This window comes from Athene noctua, chromosome 14 (genome assembly GCF_965140245.1).
Source record: "Athene noctua chromosome 14, bAthNoc1.hap1.1, whole genome shotgun sequence".
Lineage (NCBI taxonomy): Eukaryota > Metazoa > Chordata > Aves > Strigiformes > Strigidae > Athene > Athene noctua.
Window position 1 is genome coordinate 16296300 of NC_134050.1, and position 22902 is coordinate 16319201.

The 22902-nt window shown below is 39.1% G+C and overlaps 1 protein-coding gene across 13 annotated transcripts in view; it reads right to left on the reverse strand.

Annotated features, from left to right (window-relative positions):
* PTPN5 (protein tyrosine phosphatase non-receptor type 5) overlaps window positions 1-22902 on the reverse strand; it is an 85633-nt gene that overhangs the window by 8971 nt on the left and 53760 nt on the right. For all 13 annotated transcript variants that reach the window (XM_074917933.1, XM_074917940.1, XM_074917939.1 and 10 more), the window contains 7 exons: window positions 21053-21291; window positions 17939-18128; window positions 14862-14946; window positions 10292-10371; window positions 9682-9819; window positions 6255-6365; window positions 365-525 (listed from right to left, as the gene is read on the reverse strand). In XM_074917933.1, the coding sequence (XP_074774034.1) occupies window positions 365-525; window positions 6255-6365; window positions 9682-9819; window positions 10292-10371; window positions 14862-14946; window positions 17939-18128; window positions 21053-21291 (1004 nt within the window). The remainder of the gene's footprint in view (window positions 1-364; window positions 526-6254; window positions 6366-9681; window positions 9820-10291; window positions 10372-14861; window positions 14947-17938; window positions 18129-21052; window positions 21292-22902) is intronic.

Genomic DNA, 22902 nt, shown 5'->3' on the forward strand with positions numbered 1-22902 from the left:
TAAATTTGAATGTTCTTGTTTTCCTGCTTGCATGTGCCTTCCTACGCAATTTCACTCACGGTATGTTAATCTTTGGTAAACTGGACCTTTCACAATCATTAAAAGCATATATTACTGGTAAGACAAATTAAATGACTGTTCTTACAAGTAACTGAGCCACCACCAGCTTCTGTGTTCATCTCTGTATCTGAATGCAACACTTGGTAACAGAAAATTACTGTCATTAAAGTTTAGAAGTTCAAGCACATTTCAGAATCAGTTGGGCAAGATTTCCCACGTCTGACTGACAGCCAGTACAACAGTACCTGCACTATGCCACTGTATGTGAAGAAGCCCTTAGAAGTCAGATACAACATTTATTTACCTGCAGTGAACAATCACTGGTGCATTCTTCTCTTCTGCACTCTGCATGGCCTCTTCCACTTCCAGTACAAGCTGTAACAGAGGTGGGGCTTGATCTGGTGTCTTCTGGTCTGGCCAAGATGTGTACCAGTAATGTTTCAGGTTTCTGACTTCTTCTCCTTTCTGCAATTCATTTAAGACAAACACCGCAGTATTTTAAAAGAACTTCTGGTTGTAAACTGGTATTGAAACCTGGTCTTCCCTTTAAAAATGAGATGAGTAAATCAATGCTAAATGGAACATGAGATCCAAACGGCAAGCCACACAACACAGAAATCCGGATTTCAAATATTACATCTGCACTTCAGTAAACTGCCTTAAAAAAAAAATATCCCCCCCCAAGTATTCTGCTCTTTTAGTGCCAAGAGCTGTGTGCTAAACACTCCAGGCAGTCTGTTCCCTCCTGACAGATTCATTCAGCAAAGCCAGAGCTGTGCTTGTGACATAATTGCTTTCATAATCTATTTGACAGACAGAGAGCCAAGAGCCATATCTCTGTCTCAGATAAGATAGATAGATAGATAGATAGATAGATAGATAGATAGATAGATAGATAGATAGATGAGGGAGAGAGATAGAAGATTATTTTTCTATCTCCTCTGACAGAGAGACTGATATCAGTTTCCTGTCAACTCTACTTTTCTCTTAGACATGGCGGAAATTCAGAGACACTGTGGAAGGTGGGAATTGTATCTAGACTCAGTCCAGGGCTTTTTGAGAGACACAAATTCCAATTCTCTGTCTCAGCATGGCTATGAATATAGCAAGTGTGCCGTTACCTTCTCCGAGTGCCAAGTAGCACTGTGTGCTTCTGATTTTGTGTGTTCAAAGTGACATCCTTCTGCCTGATTTCTAAAGGTGCCAAATAGTAACATGGAGCTCAGGGAACTGGCCTTACCCTTTCAGCCATTACATAAGCCAGCTGGCAAGGGGCTAAGCAAACGTCTTCAAAAGGTCTGGGAACAGAAGTGTTAGCTTCCACAACCCTCCCTTAAACACATGTCTGTCTGACTTTAAGAGGAGAGGAAAAAAAAAGAACAAATTTGTCTCCTTCTAAAGAACCAGACACAAAAATCTGGAAATAGTTTCTAAACTCCTAAGTACCTATGACTGTCAGTCACTGGATGTTAAAAGTGCTTTGTGGTTGTGCCACTTTTCAACCTTCTCTTTGGTTGACAAAACTTTTGCATAGCTTTACAGTGAACTAGACTGGGGAAGTGATCTAGTTAAATCTTTTTTCTTTCTCATGCTGGATTAATTTTCAGATGGGTCAATCAGTTTCCCCCTTTGGCTTATCACACAGCCATATAAACACTTGTGTGGGCACATGGGAGATGGCACAAGGGTAGGAACAAAGGGAAGCTGGGCTTCACTGAGTGGCTTGTTCTAGCTTCTACTGTGTTTAAAGTGCTCATTGAAGCACAGCCATAGGAAACTTAAGGGCATATATCTAGCTCAGTTGAGGAAAAAAGTGTCTTATTATACTAGCATAGAGCCTGGCCATAGTTATTTTACCCTAGAAGATATTGTGGTTAAGAGAGCATAACTAGTTGTCATGAACAGTGAGCTCACTACAGTAAATCTGATCACCACTGCTCTGAAACATGAACATACACAGTTGCTTTTGAGTGTATGACTACGTGTGAGCCACAGAAGTTATGAACACTGAATTCTTAAGTGGGTTGTGAAAAATTATAATAAAAATGTCAGTAATACTGAGAGAAAAGCAAAAGATAAAGAGTCATCTGAAGAAAAACATGAATCACTCCATAAAGTCACTCATTTGACAGAAAAAGAAAACAGCCACAGTTCTAATTATGATCTTAGATTGTCTTTAGTTTTGTCTGTGTTGTTGTCAGTTTTATGCTTCTGCTTAGAGAACCCCGACTTCTGTGGTTTGACTTTTGCTTTGACTTTAACAAAATATTCTCTATTGGTTCTTCACTGAGAGCGAGAAGACTTGGGAACACCTAGGAGGAAGCAAGATTTAACTGATGGTTTGAAGTCTACCATCAGGTATGCTGTAGCTGAGGCTGAGATCATGAATCAGTGGCTAGAGACTGGCAAGTTCCTTTGAGAAAGGAAAACAAGCCTTGCCCTACTGCCTGAGTATTTTCTAAATTCCTAAAGCTTGCCAAATCCCATGTTCTGAGAGAAGTATGACAGTCCACCCTGTAACACATGCAGTAATGCTGCTCGTGGTGGTATCACATATTTCTGACCACTCCTGTTTTAGAGAAAAGAGGAGCCAATTCACTGCTTTTCTAGTTTTCACTCCCAAGTCATTTAACATACATAAGGTCTGGAGCTGCTACTCCACTACTGCTATTAAATGACAACTACGCAGCTCAAGGCAATGGTAACTTAACAAATGAAATATTTCAGCTCTCAAACTCAGCAATTCACCTTCTGACTTTGGGAGTGGGGGAAAAGAGACACTGCCGCACTAGTACAGAAAACAAAGACAGTGTTTAACTGAAAAACAAACTGGGATGAGCTTAAAGAAAACAGCCAAAATGATAAGTCATTTTGAGTAGCAAAGGAACTACATCCTTGGAGATGTTTATATCCAATAAAGGCTTCTGTATAATTTGTGATAGGAAAGCACTTGTCTTTCTTGGCTATGATTAGGGAAAATGTGTGGTATCTATACTTCTTTACTTATAACTCTGCCGTACTCTGCTATCCTAGCTATTCTTTTTTTCTTTCTGTGAGTGCCTGAATATACAGGATACACCAGACCTGACAAATAACTTAGCTTTCAGTCTGCTGCTGGTTGGGTTTTTTTTCCCTTGTGGGATCCACAGTTATATATACAGAAAAGATATATTCATATCTGGCTCTGAATTCTGAAGCCCCTTCTCTAATACTGAGAGCTTCACCTAAGGAATACCTGAGCAGGGACAAGAGAATTTGGGAAAACACTGAGAGGGTGGTGTTGGAAGAAAACATTCTGCAGGGATGAGTATTAGCATGAAAGGTGTTTGTGAGATGAGAGTATGGCTTATTATGCTTGAGTTGTTGTATATAAGCTCTTTGGGACTGTTTCTTTGTTTTGTGCAACGCCTGTTAGTGCAATGGGTTTTTGGATATGTGAAAGGAACTGGAGGAATGCCTCAAACATTCATCAACACAGAAAACCCCAAGGACAAGCTGTGGCCTCTGTGATTAGTCTAAGGAATGTCACCTGAGGAAGCACAGAGACTGTATCAAAGGGTGCACTACCCACACCCTTGCAGTTGCATTGACAAAGTCCTTAGATAAACCTCAAAGGGGGGAAACATGGACTGAGCGAAACCAAATGTTTCTCATCAAACACAAGGACCACTAATCACTGGCTCCACTGTGTAAGCCCAATACTCTGTGGCTCTATTGTATATAAGCCTGACACGATGCAGGCCTTGCTAATGACTTCACCATTGAAGAGGTGATGAGGCCTGATAAGAGGTGAGCATTTCTGCCCCAGAAGCCAGATGACTGCTCAAGAAACAGGAAGTCAGCAAAAACCTGTGGGAACTGGGGGAGAAGTAAAGGTGGCAGGGCAAGCACGACCACTGACAACTGGACAAGGGCATTGGTGCACCCCATTCCCCCTCACTGCATGCACAGAACCCATGCTCCATGGTTTTTCTTATCTCTCGTGGAATCAAATCTGTGGAATATTTGCCTCTCCTTGTCTAGTATGCTAATCAGCTGATAAAATGAACTTAAAAGGTGACAGAAAACTTTGCCGTGTGTGCACCTACGGCCCAAGATTACTGGACTTGACACAATGCTGCATCCAGGGGTGGTGACTGGATTTCTTTGACTCTCTCTCCTTTCTTTTTCTTTCTCATAGATGTGTAAGACACCACAGTGCTTATTATCCTTTCCAAAGTTTAAGTTGTTTCTACCAAAAGTTAAACATTTTAACTGGTCGTTTAGTGTTGTTTCACCTTAGTTTAATCCAAGGGGATCACAGAATCTTTATGACTCTCTGGGCTCCCAGTCCAGGTCATGACAATAAGCTACTGCAATATTGCTATTAAAAGCCACTCCCTTGTAATTCCCATCTGAAAATGGAACTAGCTATTACCTTCCTGAGAAGAATTTGAATAATCCTTCCCCAGGGAGAGAATCAAATTTCTTTCCATAAATACACAGGCAAAATGTTTTTTTACTGGGGGGCGGGCAAAAGAAAAAAAAGAACATTTCAACCTAAATGTCTAAAGTTTATGTTAAGCCTAAAAAAAAAAAAAAGCAATATTCACTAATACTAAAATCCTGTATTTAACAATTTAAAACAATTATGAAAAACTCTTCTGGCAGACAGTATAGTTTTTTATTGAAAAAATTTTGTTTTGTCACTGTAATGAAAAAATGACTGGTTCTGTTAGATATCAGCATTCCAGCAGAATTAATCTGTGTATTATTCTTGCTGCTGCACTGTACTGTTTAGGATAAGTTGTACTTAAGACGTCTGCAAGTCTGCAATATACTTGTAAATATTCTTTACTTCCCACTTGTCAGGGAGTGTGATTTTCTCCTTGCTGCCTTTGCCAAAAGCATGAGTGACAGACTTTCCACACTCTCAATCCAGACATGGGATTTCATATGCTGGCTTTCTGCCTATTAGCATATGGCTGAAAAGACTTGAAACTGGTTGGATAAAAGGAGAGTTTTTTCAGCTTGGAAAGAAACTGGTGTTATACTGAGGTCAGGGGTAGATCTGGTAGATGAAAGATGTATGAAGTTTATGTAAATAGACTGTTCTTATTAAAACGTAGCTTGAGATTCTAGAACCTAGCAATGAAAACAGTTGTAAAGTAGGAATCTGTTACTTTACACCAAGTACTTAAAAAATTAAACCTGTGTTTAAACTCTCTATCCACAAGATGATAGAATGGCTACTGGTATGTAAAACTACACATCCAGTTAGTCAGAAAGATACCAATGTTTAGAAATATAAGCATGAGAATGCTGTGGTGAAAGTGTTTTTAAAGGTCATCAACAGTTACAGTGTCTTGGAGTGGAACAATCCCTTAAAGCATCTCCAAAGTCAGCCACATAGCTCGAAGAATAAATTAGCATGGTGCCTATTAAAAGGGGTTCAGCCATGGTGAACAGAAGTGGTGCTACCACACCACTAACAAGTGCCAAGTAGATCAGTAGTACCACTGCTGAGAGAAATTGAAAACAGGTTAAGAAAAATTAAAATGCCTTTTGTTCAGTTCTCAACTCCCCAACTTCTTGTTAGTAGCAAGCAGCTGGTGGGTATCCAGCAGTCTGATAGAATTCTAATAATGATCATAAAAAGACAAGAAGCACAATCTGAATTATTTCCTAGAGGTGTCTGCATACTACAAAATATGTAAGACGCCATGCAGGTAAAAGTGCCCTGTTAGTAATCAGTAACCCTCTGCCTAAGCCCATGGCCCAAAGAATAAAAAAGCCTTTGAATTTTACAGAACATCATCACAGAGTCTAGTGGGTTATTCCACAACTGCTGTCTGTAGTATGACTTACAAAAGGCTGGTAAGAAGCTATCCGTGAGCTAACATGTCACTAAATGACCAGTGAACACAGAGGGGACAGGCACAGAATGAGTCACTGGTTTCTTCCACTGAGTGAACCCCGTACCACTACAACTGGCCTGGTAGCTTTCAGACTGTACACATGCAGTCTCAATCTCTGATTGCTTGCTTTACTGTAGGCTTTGTATGTTGATGAACTGGGCAAAGCTATAATGACTTCAGTAACGAGAAGTGGTATTCGTACAGCAGTGCAGATGATTTTTTACACAGCTCACCATGAACATCTCCATTTAAGGGTTCAGACAGCTAAACTACTGTAAGTACGCTGGAATGATTTACCTTTAGGGTGATGAGCCTTAAACGGTAATCGTCTGCTTGTATGACTCGGTTAACTGTGATTTCTATTCCTTCGTAGGTGACCTGTTCCTCTGGCCAATATTCTGTGCATTTCTGTATGCAATATAAAATAAATCTAGTTAAGCAGGTATCAAGGGAGGTTCATTTTTACTCCTCTGAAATTGGATATAGCACATGCATAGATGAATATGAATAAACTTTGTTTCTATAATAAGTACAAGTTTTCACTTTCTAAACAGGGACCACATTTCAGGTGATTTCTGTTGCATTCGTAATAGCCTGATTGCATGATTAAAAATGCACAAGTCAAGTAATGACTAACCAATGCTTTTAAATACACACATCCTTATTTATCTTTATGCAACAAATGTGCATTTTGAAGGTTCACTGAAAAGGCCAGTAGCAATGTGCTTGTGTTTTTAGATTAAGCCTTTTCTTAAGATAATAATGATTAGTATAATATACACTAGTAACCAATATCTCTGTGGTGTGTATACACTGATAGGGAACCACAAAATACATCTTTATTTTTTTATAAAAGGTCAAGACTCTCTGAATGCAAGATAATAATTTTCATAAGCTTTTGTACAAAAGAACATGACTGAGGATGTTTTAGGAATTAGATTATGTGCCAAAATCCACTTTAAATGGACACTGGGAATCTTTCAAAGCTGAGGAACTAGAAGGAAGCAATAGCTGTGAGAGCTATTAGACTACTACATTTGATTTTGCCAAAAAAAACCAGAAATTCAGCCAGCACAACCTGACAGTTAGAGAAACAGTAACTACAGTCCATTTGCAAATCTACATTGTGGTACTAATACACTAGAGATGAGTAGGCGAGATGAGAATTTGTAAGCACTCCTATTTTGGAAGGAGGACTGAAAGAGACTGGTTTTTTGTGTGTGGTGTCTCTTTAAACTAATCAATATGCAAAGGAAGAGACAGGCACTTCAACATGGTGCATGAACTAGTTCACCGACAAGGAATGACGTGAACAAGGCAGGGTCTGAGAAGAAGGCTCCCTTGTGATAATGCAATCTCATTATCGCTGGAGATAAGAATCTGATATTGGACAAACCCAGTTAAAGATGATGCTTGTAAGCTTCCTCTTTTACATAGCTGTACACAGTCTTGAAGGAAGCAAGTTAAATTATTTTGCTCTCCCCCACAGAAAGAACTCCACTTCAGGAGAAAGGCTAACAACAGAAAAGTATCTTGCAAAGTTTCTGAGTCAAAATTTTTGTGTGGGAGAATCAGTGTTGTTCCATCTGCGTAGTGCATCAGTTAATAACCCACTGGGAGTGTGGCCCACTGTGTCTCTGTAAAACTATTTACGCAGATTGCGTTTTTTCTTCCTCTACCCTTAAACTGCAGAATCCATTGTAAAAACTGTCAAGAGTGCTAGCAGCTATCAATAGCACAGACGTTGCTCTGCTTAAAGGAGTGGAGTAAGATTGCCCACTCATTTCTGTGGGCTGTCTGTCAGTTCAGATTAGATGTGACAGAGGGCTGAGATACAGAGCTTTTAATACTCACATTAGCAAAATCACTGCACTGAGGAGGAACACAAAGCCTCTGTTACTAACATCATTGCTGAACAAAGGTTTTGGTTTGGATCTATATACTTCTGAGTCCTGTTATTCATATATTAATATATGTGTTATGGAAGAAAGGGAATGAATGTAGAAGACATTTACATGAAAGGACTTACCCTATATTTACGAATGAGATCCCTGACACCATTTAATTTTTGACACAAAAGGTACCGGAAAAGACTCAGCAGCTCTGTTATGATATATAGACTGTAGCAAGCTCCAGTTATACAGTCTATCAGCACTGCAGTGCACTGCTTCCCAAGACTGGTATGATGGGTGAAACACTTGGTCAGCCAGGATAAGAGGAAGTTTAGATGTAATGATTATTTTACATTCCTGTTATACAATCTTGCTAGGAAAACTACAGTGGAAGAACTTATCACCAGATGTCATTCAAGACCAATATTTCCTCTGCATCTTCTTTAAACCTCAAAGTCCTTAAATGATTCTGGTACACTATGTACGACATTTTAATGTCTTATTTGCCATACACTGGCAACTCTGATCAACAAGAAAGTTATTACCTCAGTGGTGCCTCTCAGAGGCAGATGTGAGTTTAAAATGTTAGTGCAAATAAAACATTTAGACCAGCAGCATACTGTATTTTGCATCAGCAATGCCCTGACAGTATGTGTCCTAACAGCAGACTGGCTATTTTTAACTTGCAAAGCATGATAATTCTGTGTCTGTCTTGTTCATGTCTTTTTTCACTAAAGTTCAAGGTTAAATATATTTACTTCACAACTGGGGAAAGGTAAAGGTTTGTGCACATGCATAATTATGAGCACAAAGCTTCCACAGCTAGCAGTTAGGCCATTATAACTCTGTGTGTATGATGGAGGTACGCCTATACGCTTGGGCTTCTAAGTGTGTCTAAAGCCTCTTCTCCAAAGGAAACTCACCTAAATTACTAATAAGTTCTCAGGGACAAGCTTTGACAAATACTGCTGCTGCAGCTTACGAAACACCAGTTGGATCTCTCCACTACATCTTGCTGCTAGTGGTGAGGGGGTAATGCAGAGCCCAACACATGCCCAGACCACTTTCTTACATCTTACACTGCCAATAAAGGTCGATGTAAGCTCAGCTACCGGTCTCTGAATTGAAGCCCAGACACATGATTCTTGCAACTCTGCCATGGGGCAAATATTTCAGCAGATAAGTAATGAATAGCTGGAGGGCGGCAGTATTTTAAACTGTAAACAAAAATCACATTAGGTGGATTAGCAGAAACACAATGACAGTTTAATTTCTGAAAGTAGGTGGTGGGTAGTAAACTTCACGATTTTGATTTCAGTATTTCAAAAGCATTTCCTAGATGCATTCAAGAAAAGGTACTCTATATCCAAGTCAGCTCTAGTTGTTGATTATTTTAACTAGCATCTTTCATAAGTCATGTACAACCTCATGAAGTGTGGATATAGACACTGAATCATAATAAATGCAAAATGAAGCCACACCAGTTCTGTTGACTAAAGATACTCAACCTTAATAGTTATGGAATTGTTTTTGATTCTTTTAGAGAGAACTTGAAAAGAGAGAACTGCAAATGGAACTGGGTTTGGAGAGGTTTCAGGTCAGCTGGCAGAGGAAAAATGGCAAAACCAGCAGTAGGCTATCAGACAGCAAAACAAGACTTTCAGTAAACTGAACTGAAAGAGAAGCCCACATCTTCTCCAAGCCTGAAGAATTTAATGCTAGCTCTGACTGCTCAGGCCACCAAGCTAACTTCTGTTTGCTGGCTTAACATCTATGCTGAAAATATCTGCTAGAGTACAGACAAAAATACAGACTATATGTAACACCATTACCTCATTCATCTCTTCTATATTGGTAATCATGACAATGATGGGAGAACGCTCCTGCCACACCATTCTCCAGAAATCACTGACAGTATTAACTATCGGTCCCTGAGTAGCAATATATACCTTTTCCTCTCCTCCATAGCCCTGCCAACAAAACAAGAGATCAGTTTTAACAGGGATGTCCAACACAACCTTGAAGGTTCAGTTCTTAAAACAGAGAGCTACCACTGGTTGAAATGGTCATTCCATGGCATCACTTCTTCCCCTCTCTCTCCTGCACATATGTACATGGAGCAAAGGCACAGTATGGACTCACATAATTCCAGCAATCAGTGTCCAACAACCTTGAGGTGACTCTGCCTAAATCAAGAGCCTTATTCAGGCTTGCTTGTCCGCTGGCACTGGATAGTAATTTGCATCAAGAAGTAGAGAGGTATGGTTATGGTCTGAACCTGTACAGTTGCTCTCAGATTTGGTTTTCAGTTAATGTAAGCAGGAGAGAAGAGCAATCAGTTCAGCTAGGATGCCTTTAAAAGCCAGTGGATGCTGCAATTCTGTTTACGTTGACAGCGGCTGATAAAGGCTAGGCAGACACATTGGACTATTGCGTTCTTACCCTGATGTAATTAGCATTGATGTAAGAGCTGAGGGGGTCGTCCTGATCAGCTGAGGTAAGGCACACTCTGCTGTGAGGATCTGAAAGGTGTAAAGGGATAAGTAATAGTTTATGAGTTGCTCAGAAGAGAGAGACACAAGATTACTTTGTACAGCAAGACATTTACATGCATTCACGCCCAAAGAGATGTGTGGCCTTGGAGAGCTCCCATATTAAAATGTTATCATAAAAATGGGGCAAGAATGGTTGGGGTAATTTGGCTTCTTCTGATAGTTTTACCCACTCTCTGAAGCCTGCTTAAATGTTCTTGTTGCAGTCAGTGTCCCAGAGTGATTCTGGAAAAGCAGTTTTCTGCTCTAGGAAATTATTTCTCAATTTGTTAGGTCAACAGACTCATTCTGACTTGTAAGACATTACAATATTATTTGTGAAATGACAGCAAACACCTTTTCTCCCAAACCATAAACACACATTTCTTATACAAAGGCAAGCCAGATGACAATAACTCTTTCCCTGTTTTATCTTGCAGTGAACTAAACTCCAAGATGTGCTATTAACAAATATAATGGTTAAAAAGAAATTAAAGAATATTAACAATCTCTTGTACTTTGCATGAGTCTCTTCAGTACTTGAGTCTCCTTCATTGGGACTGTTTATGAAGCATGATTCTTGTTTTAATAAGACAACAAATGAAAACATTATTCCACCTGAGTAATTCAGTCCAGTTCCCACTGAAGTCAATGGGAGCTGTTCCACTGATTTTGATGCGAGCTGACACAGGCCTGTGTTCATCCACTTTCACCAGTATTACACAGTTTGTTATCACTGACAAGAAACATTCTCCTGACAGAGGCCTCAGCAAACAGCAACAGCATGTATCACCAGAAGAATATTAAAAACAAACCACAGATGACTTCTTCATAAAAAAAGCCAGCCTGCTTAGAAACCAGAACAAAGTAAAAAATATGCAAAAGTAGTGTGATATTGGGTAAAGGACTAAGCACGCAGTAATTTTTACACTACTACAGACTTCGCATGAAACTGTCCTCAGACAGAACAGATTCAAGTTATCTATTATGTGATAATATAATCAAAATAAAGATATTAACAAAGATACTGCTGTATAGCACAGAAGTACAGAAACCAGCGAGTGAGTTCCTCTCTAACAGCTCTCTCCTGTTCAACTTTGCTCATGTCTCTAGTACTGGGGAGATGGCGAGACAAGAGATAAAAATCTGCTTTTTAATCAGTAATTATGATAGCCTGCAACATGTCACACCATTATAAAGGAGACATCGGTTGCCAGATGTCTATTTAAAAGTCACCGGACTGGGTAGTTAGACCCCTTGCATGAAGTCCCTTTGTCTGGGTTTTATGCAGTCATCCATGGAGTCAACCAAAATTTCAGTAACGATTACATGTTTTTTCCCTACTAATAACAGCAATAATACTGCATTGTCCATCTCATGGTGGGTCTTTAGGGAGAAATAAAATGGATCTGAAGAACTCTATCAACAGGTGCGACAGACTTTTAAGCACAGGCTTCTTTTAGTATTCTTTAACTGTAGTAGAATATCAGTTACTATTCATTGTGGATTTTTTTATTGCTGTATCCACAGATATTAAAACATTACTCAAAATATGCTTTTACTTTATAATACTTGTCTTGAGATTTTTCTGTTAATGTAGTATTTTACATTTGTCAAGGTAGTATATTAGTGAACAGTTTCAACCTTATTTCATATAAGGAAGGCCTATTAATGCACTGCTGATACAGAAGCATGCACTGTTTTGCAGAATGCATAGCTGAAGCTCAATTGCATCTCAAAAATATATAAACAGGAATAACTCCTTCTTAAAAAAAAAAAAATCCTAAAAAGACTGTATTTAATGTAAAAGTTTGATGTATGAATTTCAAATTTTCAATAGAGAGGCATTCAAGCAAACCCAAATCCTACTCTCAATGAGAACATTTCTCCCAGGACAAAATAAGTGCACAGGCCAGGTTCAAGAAGACACCACGCCTTTAAAAAAGCAATGGTAGTCTGTATCAAATGATATGTCAGCTATTTTTTCCACAGTCTCTTTGATGGCCATTTTGGGTTAACACTATGTCTGACATTTTACAGAAACTTGCTAAACTGAAGTGTTCTGCATAACTTAAAATGGTGTAAAAGCAATAGAGTATGTAGAAATTTTAAGTCTGTTGTCTAGACATTCTCATGAGAAAAGAATTCTAAAAGATTGATATAAAACATGCTTCAGTAAGTTCTTGCCACCTCTGAAATTCTAGAACAAGAACATCCTTTTCTATGTATTCAAAAAGTGCCTCCAAATATCTTATAGAAAAGTTATCATTTTCCAGGAAATGCCATAGGAATCATCCCCAGAAGAGGACTGTCTGCAAACAAACAAATTCATAGTTAGGAGATATCCAAATCAACCTCCTTAGCTTGGCATTTTCCCAAAAACACCCTTCTGCCATCAAAAAGGCACCTCCTAAGCCATTTTACTACCAACAACAAAACTGGGAGAATCTGCAAGAAAAATTATTACAAAAGAAATATAAATGAAATTAATTACAGACTATTATCATGTCTCTCACTTACTAGAATCAACTGTAAGGTAACAAATAACTGATCGTTATGTTAAGTGCTTACCTTTTAATGATAACTGCCTAGATTGCTTCTGGCGATACAGCTGGTAAGGGAATTTTAGTTACTTTTTTAAATTCAGATTTTGGGTTTGACTCTAGTTTGGTAATCAAGCATTTCCTATTCCCTATGATAATCAGTCATTTGAGTCTGAAGTACTGCAGACTCTTCAGCAGTTCCTGCCATTACTGCTTTCTGCAGCTAGAACTTGGAGGAATGCTAGGGCGATACTCAAGGCAGCACAGACACCACTTGGTCAACTGAGAAACAATTCAGTGGATGATCATAGCCTGAAAAACACCAGACTCTCCCTCATCTTGCCTCTGGTTCCCCCTCCTGTTTTGAGCATGAATCGTTTTCTGGAACCCTTGGCTCTGAAGCATAAAGAGGATGTCTAGCTCTCCTTGCTAGCCTCTTTACTGTCAGCACCAAGCCCTTCAAAATGGAGGCACTTGGATAAAAGTGAACAGTCAGCCCTCTTCTTTCCTCAGCACATCAAGCCATCCTTTGGTCACATCCAGGGACAAAGCTGAACAGAAGTTACTAGTTTTGGAATTAATTCAGAAAAAATATCCATATCACAATGAGCTTGGAATAAGCTTGGTAACCCTTGGAGGCATGGAAGGGCAGAACCTAGTTATCTTACCTGGAAAGGTCAAAGTGACAACAATGGCTGCTAGAAGATATTCATATGGCTGAAATGAAGTTTCCAGCAAATAATTAACCCACTGAGTGATCTATCTTAAAAATACAGGATAGCGGGCCAACTGGCATTTGTTAGTCTTCAAAATGGCAGCAATTCTGATGTTTCAGTTTAAACATCCAATGTGATATATTTAAAATGGATCCAATTCTCAAAGTACACATTAGATCCCAAATTCAGAATATACAGATCACTTTAAAATCTAGCAGTTCGGGTATCTGAAATCACTAACAACTTTTGCAATCCTTCATTTCCGGCAAAAACAGTGAATTAAATTTTCCAGCAAAAACTTGAACGGTTCACCTCAGTCATTAGCACAGCAACAGTGAAATGTGGCTGAACGTTTCTACACTTCTAGTCTAAGGTGAAATACGAAGTCGTTAGAAGGGTTGTGCACACTGGATCATTGGCTGCAGCTGCTAGAGTTGTAAGTCTAGATAAAACAATCTCTTCTGGAACCATTTCCAACCCAGGTTCATTGACTAAAATGATAGGTATAGCTGAGGACATTTCTGCACTTATCTTTGCTAATGTGACACTGAACCTTCTGGGCTTTGCAAATAGAGCTACTGTGGCTAGTGGTGGCATCTTTCAGCAATGGCTTAGAGCTAAAAAAAGAGGCAAGACATCTAAACGTATCACTTTTCAAAGTAACTTTGGGTATGGCAGTGGGGAAAATGATGACACGTGTAAAAATTTGTGCCAAAATGTTTCTCAAAACTCCTACTCCTGGCTACAAATAAAGTAGTGTAATAGGAAAGGATTTTGATTTTCTGTACCATCTTAATGCCGTCAGGACAGTTCCCAATATTCTCAGTTTGCATTCAAGGCATGACTCCAAGAAAAACATTGGTCAGGAAAATAACATTGCTAGAATTTAGTCCTTCTAAAGGAGTTCAATCAAATAAACCACTAAGTATTATCTGAACAAATACATCAAGTTCTTCAGTAGAATTTTTAAGCAGCACCAAATGATGCAAATTCTAATGACTTAAGAACCTAAGTGCTGCTGATGTTTAGTGAATCCCAGGTTCTTCATACTCTGTACCTCTTTTGAAATTTAATCTACGCTGCATGGTGCTTCATCATATGGGCTTTGGACAATACACTGTGGCGACAGCACACTTCATGCATTCTGGAAAGGGAAGTGCAAAGCCCTTCAGCATGTGCAATAAACCACCCTGCCTCAGTGACTTAAAAAGCAGAAACTTACTTGGGAGAATTGTTTTGTAGCGATTCTTGCGCACTAAGCCTGGAATATCATATTCCTTTGGGTCAACAAAGTTCATTGGAATTTCCTGTTAAAAAAACCACAACCAAACAGAAAACACAGTAGGTAGCATTATTAGATTCACGAAAGGAATAAAAATCCCAAGCCCATGACGTCCTGCCTGTGAGTGAGGCAAAGTGATGAAGTCACCTGAGACATATGGCACAGTACTTCTAGCAATCTACCACCAGAATATGATTGATGTTTCCTTTTACTGTCACTGGCTTTCTTTTCTGAAATTCTTAATATGAAAATGCTCACAGTGACTAATTCGTTGAGTAATACACACGACGGTGTTATGTTAGCTCCTAATATTATCAGAACTGAATTGCAAGTGTAGGCTCAGAACTAAGCAAAAGGTGGTACGTAAGATACTCTGCTCCAAAAGCAATGGACCTCAGACACCATACTTTCTGACTCACACTCTCTCTTCCTCTCTAAGGGTGGAAGGAAATAATTTGCTACTGACTCTCACCAGCAACAAATTATGACACATGTTGTGACAGGTTGGCATGCTGACCTGCCTCTATGGAGCCGGGGAGCGTCACTCTCTTTGCTCACCACACTTCAAGGCTCCACGGGCAAGGATAGCAAAGAGGTCCTCAGGGATTACCTGCTCTCTACACTGTTGAGGCAAAGAAGACACAAAGATGGAGGGGCTGCTTCTCCACTACTCATCTCCTGCAAGTTAAGTGGCCAGGCAGGAACGAACAGAAACCTTTCACCACCTGGGGTCAACAGGCATGAGATGAGATGGGATGTGTTCACCAGGCTCAGCAGAGTAAGGACTCACAGCAGCTTGGGAGCACAGCTGGGATGGTCATCCCAGCTGCTGCACACTGGATCTGAGAGGCCAACACTGGACATACTGGTAACAGGAGTCAGGTTGAGTAAGACAAGTCTCACTTGAGGAAGAAATTAAGGTAAGCAGAGCTACGGACTATGTTAAATTCTAGAACTTTAGAATACTGACTACCTACTTCATCTGTCTCTTACACAGCGCTGAGCATACTGTCGGGCTTAACCAGAAGCAATTAATAAAAACATTTTGTTGAATTAGTTTTCTATCAATCTGAGGAACTGAATGGGAACAAAACCTTCATGTTTTCCTCAACTGATACTTGTATTTAGTCACCCAAAACTCCTTCTTGAGCCAAGCTCAAGACTAAAGTCATTCACCGGTCAAGCAAATTCTTGTCAACAGGACTTCTACCTGAGTGAAACCTCTGAATCTTGTTAAGAATTTCAGGACTTAGCCCTGCAAGTTACATACCCTCTGACTTTCCTTCCAAAATGAAATACATCATAGATCTGGACTTTGTAAACCAAGTATAATAGGTTAGACAGACTGAAAAGACATGATGCAGAGCTAGCTGGTGATAACCGTTTCATAAAAAGAACAAACTAGTTTACAATTTTTAATTATGGAAATGACATTTTGATTACACAGCATTTTTATCTATGCTTTTTCAGTTTTCATTAAAGAATGAAAATGGCTTGGGATAGTTTGGCTATTGAATGATCTTCTTAACACCAGGAAAACTAATTCAAAATCTCTCAGAGAAATTAAGCGTATTTTTTTTTTTACTTCTAACATTATTTTCTTTGCTTGAAAGCTACAGTGCACCACACCTCAGAGACTGATGAAACTGTATGTGGACTCGTTCATCAGTCAATTCAGACACTCAGTAAGTGAACATTTCCTCCCTAGAATGGCAACTGATGCTTTACTTTAAAAGAATCAGGGCTTGCCTACACAAAAGCTGCTTTTCTTCAACTTGCATAGCACTAAGTGAATTAAGGACCACAGATACCTGCAGTCTGTTTTAAAACAGTAGTCCAGACTATCTCATCTCCCCCTGTGCTTGTAAACTGAAAAAAAACCTAAAATTGCACGAGGGAGGACAGCAAGTGATAATCAAAGTGTTACTCCTGCCCTTTCAGACACTTACAGGTCATAAAGAGGAGAGGCTGAAAGGGCTGTTATGTTGCAATACATCATCTTCTTTCTCCTCTGCTGAGATTCCATGCTTACAAGAATATTTGACTTGGCAGCATTAACTTCATTATTAGCTCTTGATCATGTACTGTGTCCTGGTTACCTTGTCTTGTGCAGGAATTTACAATCCTGCCTAGCAGACATAATACTCCTAGCCACTCAGCATTTTGCATGTTTTTTTGTTAGGTATAATAAACGTGACAATGCTTATCACATGGACACTCAAGCAATAAGGGAAGAGACTCATAAAATGCAAAGATCTCAAAAGCCAGTGTACTCAATACATTGAAATGCATCTGGCCTTTATCCTACTACTTAGAAATCCAATTTTCAACTGCTTGCTTCATCTGTGTACGTATCTTTTTTCCCAAAATGAGGGGAAGAATTCTTTCTCCCAAAGCAACAGCAGATACAGTAAGCCAAGGAAACATACTTCAAATTCTTAAAAGCAACTGACAGAGCAGCTTACAACTAGTAAATAATTTTTGTGCAGAAAAAAACCTCAGTAAGACATATTTTCTATGGCTCCTGCTGAGTGACATAGCCATCCTGTGCTTCGGCTAACTGGAGAACATTCAGGCTTGGAAAGCAGCTCCATGCCAAGCATTCAACAGCAAAGACTATGCACTTGGAATAATTTCATCCCCAGGGCAACTCCAGACACATTTCAAGAAGTTATGCCTACAGCAAACTTGGCTTTTTTTTGTACTCTAGTGAAAAAGTGGGGGCTTTTTTGTGAAAAAGTAGCATGCAACAGGGGACAAAAAAAAAAAAAAAAAAAAAGACTTGTGAAAACAAAGCTTTTTTTCATTGCCAGAACCAATTATCTAGTTTTTAAGTGACAGTATCACTGAAAGCTTTCAGACACTGTCATTTCAAGGAATGACAAATTTAGCATTAAATGTTTTACTGAGTGGAGTTTGTCTTAATTTTAGACTTGCAGAAAATAATAGCAAGGTTCATAGAAGACAGACAACATTCCATTTTTCTGATGCTCCTCGAAGAGAGATCAGATACTCACAAAGAACTCTGCCTGAAGTATGAAAGGATCCAGTGCTTTCTTGTGCAATTCCTCTTCAGTAAGGATGTTTGATGCCGTCTGGAGGTATTCTCGGGCTGACTGTTCCCGTGGTGACATGACATAGCCAAAACCTTGCTCAGAACAGCCTGGGGTACACATATCCAGAGTGAGTGAAACATTTGAACCTCTCCTGTAAAACACAGCAATGGAAGTTTGCTTACAACAGAACAGACTGACCCATCGTGGTCATCAATGGACATGGTCCCAATGACAGATAAACAGCAACTTCAGAAAACACACAGCTGGTTCTGCTGTGTACATTTTGGTCACGAACTGTGACAATGGGTGATGCTTCCTGTGTCAACAAGACCAGAAGATGACTTTGTACAATGGAATATGAAGGCCAACACTTTCAAAGTGTTGGCTGTAGTGAGGTAACTATACTTCATCACCTAAACAGAAGCAACTTGCTTGTCAAAGGTGCTGAGCAGGCAACTGCAGGAAAGTTTTCATACTTGTGTAAATCACAATATATTTTTGGATGCCTAAATATGGACTGACACTTTAGACATGATAGGTGAATATCATGGTCTTAGTTTTAGTCAGGCCAGATCCTACTGAATAATGCTTCATTGGTAGCACAGACCACATCAGTGGGGTAAGATCTTAGGATAAACATCACCAATTCAACATTAATACAGACATGAGAAGCCAACCATTACAGTGAATAATTTCTCTGTCTGAAAAACTTTCTTTCCACAACAGTACATCATGAGAAGGGTAAAATGAAGGTCTAAACATTTTAACAGTTACATTAAAAACACAGATGTTGCTGAGTGTAGAATTTTTAGTGGCTTTATTGTAAGTCAGCCACAACACAAATCAAGTCAAAATGCCTGCACTGTTTATTGAATGCAGTTTTAAAGCATTTCCGAGCTTCTGTCAATCTCACAGATCACAGACAAAAGTAAGATTCAAATGCCATCAGTGAATCTATATTTAAATATCTTTAACATAATAATAGAATCACATAATATGATGATGATTAGGTGTAATGTTCTATGCATCCACACAGTAAACTTATTTTTGATGACTCTCAACTGGCAAAATCTAGTTAGGAGGTGTTTGCAGGAGCTGTTGAAAAACCATGTAAACATGCCGGCATGGCCAGCTCACTGAGAAGACAGTAGAAGTTGTTACTTGAATCGCAGCCCTTTTCTGGATTCAGGAGTTTTTCCAAAAGAATGTGCAGCCAGCCTCCTACTGTGATTCACAGTCATGGGGAAATGATTTTGGATGAAACATGACCACTAGTGGTAGAGACCGAATCTTTAGTGACACCTTTCAAAATATTTTGACCCTATGCTCCTGTGTGGTATTAAATAGCTACTACACTCCTCCTCAGAAACAGCTGTATTTGATAACGAATGCTTTGGGTTCTTTTAAGGTTAAAGAGGCTACATTCAGCATGAGGAAATGAGATTGTTTCTTCTTAAGAGTAACATTCAGTGCTGTTTGAATTTAACTAGTGACTACCCTTCTAATGGTGTAGGTGGTTAAAGAATGAGAGGGAAGTAAGATGGAGAAGCTGAATGGATGCAAAATAGGGACAGGTAAATAATTCAACATATCACCAAACAAATTAAGACCAATGCTTGGTGTAAATGAAATCTGTCAGAGCACAGCTCAAACCTGAAATGATGGCTTCTCAAGCACACACATATGTTGAAAGTTTATTTTACAGCTTGAGCGTACACATTCTACCTACTGCAAGAACTTCAAGCAATTGCTTTCTTTTTCTCATCTGTACCTCTTTGACAGCTTTTTTCACTGTAATTCATTATGTGAACCAACTGATATTCCCCAACTGATACTCCCCAATTCTCTTGAAACAGTGAATATCTTTCCTGCAGGCTAGCAGCCACCTAAGAAATGTCAGCATCTTTAAAATGAGAGAGATGGGACAAAATCAGAGGTAGTGAAAAGCACAAATAACTGATGCATTTCAAGCCCAATTTTGTTCATAGTGAAAAACAACAGCAAAACTCACCAACAGCAGAAGGTTCAGGGACAAGCCCCAGAGATTACCGCAATCTTATATTTAAAGTAGAATATAACAATAAATGGTAGGACATTTTAGGACAAATGTTGTAGCCAAGATTAAAGTGGCAAAAAACATTCAAAGCTCACAGAGTGCAAATTAAAAGCCTCTTCTGTAACATTTCCTTTTACTGTGTCATGTGGAGCTTTGGAAACTCAGCATCATACTTCTAAAAATCTAAGTTCTGCCCTTTGTTTTAAGTTTTAGATATGACAATTAACTATGGTTACCACTCCAATTAAGCTTGCAAACCTAGAAGTAAAGAAAGGTGATACTTCACTATGTTGGGCCCCTCAGTAACCTCATTCTTATTCGTAACATGACCACCTTTGTAGAATTTCTTCACTGGATTTCTATCATCAAGGTCTTTGTTCTATTTCACTAAGACAACTGAAAGAACACAAAGCAGAGAAAGATCTTCCTTTTATCATAAAACTGCCTTTTCCCAGCTGCCAATCTCTCTGAGAACCTCCACTGCACTGATGGTTCAAGCAGTGAACACCAGTTCACCTCAAAGTTTCATTACTGGATTAATTTCAAAAGGAATTAATTTACTTTTGGACTAATTTATATGACAATTATTGCAGGTTACCACTTGTCCTACGGTTTACTGTTGGAAAAAGGACTCCAGCATGAGTGACAGAAAAAAATTATCAAGATCCATCTCTTTCAGAGGTAAAAGCTTTCACCGCCTGCAGTGGATTACATGCTATGCAGGTGCCATCTTGGGGAATGGCAAGAGGGTGATCAAATACAAAGGGATATTTCAAAGGAAAGAAAATATGTTTATGAATAACACCCTCTGACAGCTGTCTAGAAACGGTATGTTTTTTGGCTAATAAGTTTATATTTATGACTGGACTAAAAAGAAGACAGGAAATAAAGCAGGCGCTTGACTTTAACACATTTTAAAGTGACATTCCTGAAGGCAATAAAGCTTCCTACCAGGCACAGAACTCCTAACCCATGAAATCTGGGACCAGACTTTGCCCTATTAGTCACATCTACCCTACCTTTCTTGCAAGCCCACGGATTTGACCGTTAGAGTAGCTGGATCTGTCTCCGCTTTAATGTCCATTACGCAGTCAAAGACCGGAGTCTCTGGTACAGGATCCAAATCTAGGAAGTCATCCTCATTTTTATCCTCTGTCCACTCCGAGTACGTGAACGAAGGCTGACGGCTCACAGATTGGCGTCTGTCCTCTTGTAGCGGAAAGGGGGGGTCTGGACGGGCTCTGAGTAGATGCCAAAACTGGAGGAAACAAACATTTAAAAAAGCTTTCTGCTTGTTGCCAGCCCTTCCACACAGCCTAGAGGATGGGTCTTTAGGGCAGCATCCCAGCTTACTATAATGTACTATTATTGGAGAGTACTGAAGAGGACAGGAATATTCCATGCAGGAGTAGCTTTGTGGTGCCTGTTACAAGGATTCACGTCTATCCATTCAAACCTGCTTTCAGCCACAGAGGTTTCCACAGAGCTGGCCAGGCTTAACTCAGGGATACAGTGGAAGCGGAATGTGCTTGTGACCATCATATGCAAGCCAACGTGATATCACTGTCCTTTTGTTCAGTTTCTTACCCTTCCTAGGCTTGTTTACAAAACAGAAATCTACTGTACTACTGTACAAATCATACCTCTTCTGACTTAATGGTTTGCCCTCTAAAATTTAGATATAGTTGAGTTAACAAAAGTAAATATGATTTTCCTGAACTGCACATCTCTGATAATCTGGCACTATAACCCAAATTCATATATAAATCAATGATTTTTTAAAGAGGTCTTGATTTTAGTGTACCTGGTTTGAGGACCAGAGTGCTCATATTAGTTTTTAGCCAGTGGCAAAGACTGTTTTGTAATCTAATTATCTAATTTAAACATGGTATAGACATTAAATAATAAATCTTGTGAAGCTATAGCACATAAATGTACTATCAAAGTTTATAATATAAATTAATGAAAGGCTTGAAATAGCATGAATCTAAAAGATTACTGTATTGTATTGGTTTGCACAGATGCTGTGGCAGACAAGATTTGGAGATTTTATCAGTAGACTCTTAATCCTCCACACAGGTCTCAGTTAAAAATTTCAAGACCACCTCTGAACTCCAGGATCTGGACCCTTACAGCTTCAACCAACCTTGGCAACTTCATCCCTCTAGCATTGAACCTGGAGCAGTATCACGCAGGCTAAATGTTACACAAACAATATTGAACCATCATACATTCTTTTGAGAATAAGAAGAACAGGTCGTATTTTCTGAAGTAAAGCCTCTTCCATCCTTTTCTTATATGGCTTTTAAAGGGACAGTTGAATTTAGAAAATGTACCATTAAAAAAGGTCAAATTTATCTTCCTAGGCTACTAAAGCACACTAGCTTTAGGATTTTAAACAACAGTTTTCTTGTGCCTGTGTGTCTTCATGTACTCTCATTTCTCTGAGCCTAAACAATGAAGTGAAGCAAGTTTTAATTTCTGTCCACAGACAGCTTTAGCAAATGTTAGACTCTCACAATCTTCAAACAAAATTGTCTTTTTTTCAGTTAATCAGAGTACACTGAAATTACAAAAGCAAACATACGAACATGATTACTAGACTTACTTTACACACATTTTGGGCCAAGTCTGAACTAAGCCTGTCCTAGATACTTGGACTGCCAGATGACAAGCAAGAAGCTTGAAGATCTGATTCTATTTTCATTCCCCAGGATGACTTCTAGAGCTTGGCAGTCCTACAGTACTAGCCATGGTTCTTTCACATACTGCAAGACTAACAGCTGAGCAGTTCACAGCATTAAGCATCCACTCAATAACTCTGTACTGCTGGAGAATGCTGTTGTTACTAAAAATCAACACTTGTGCT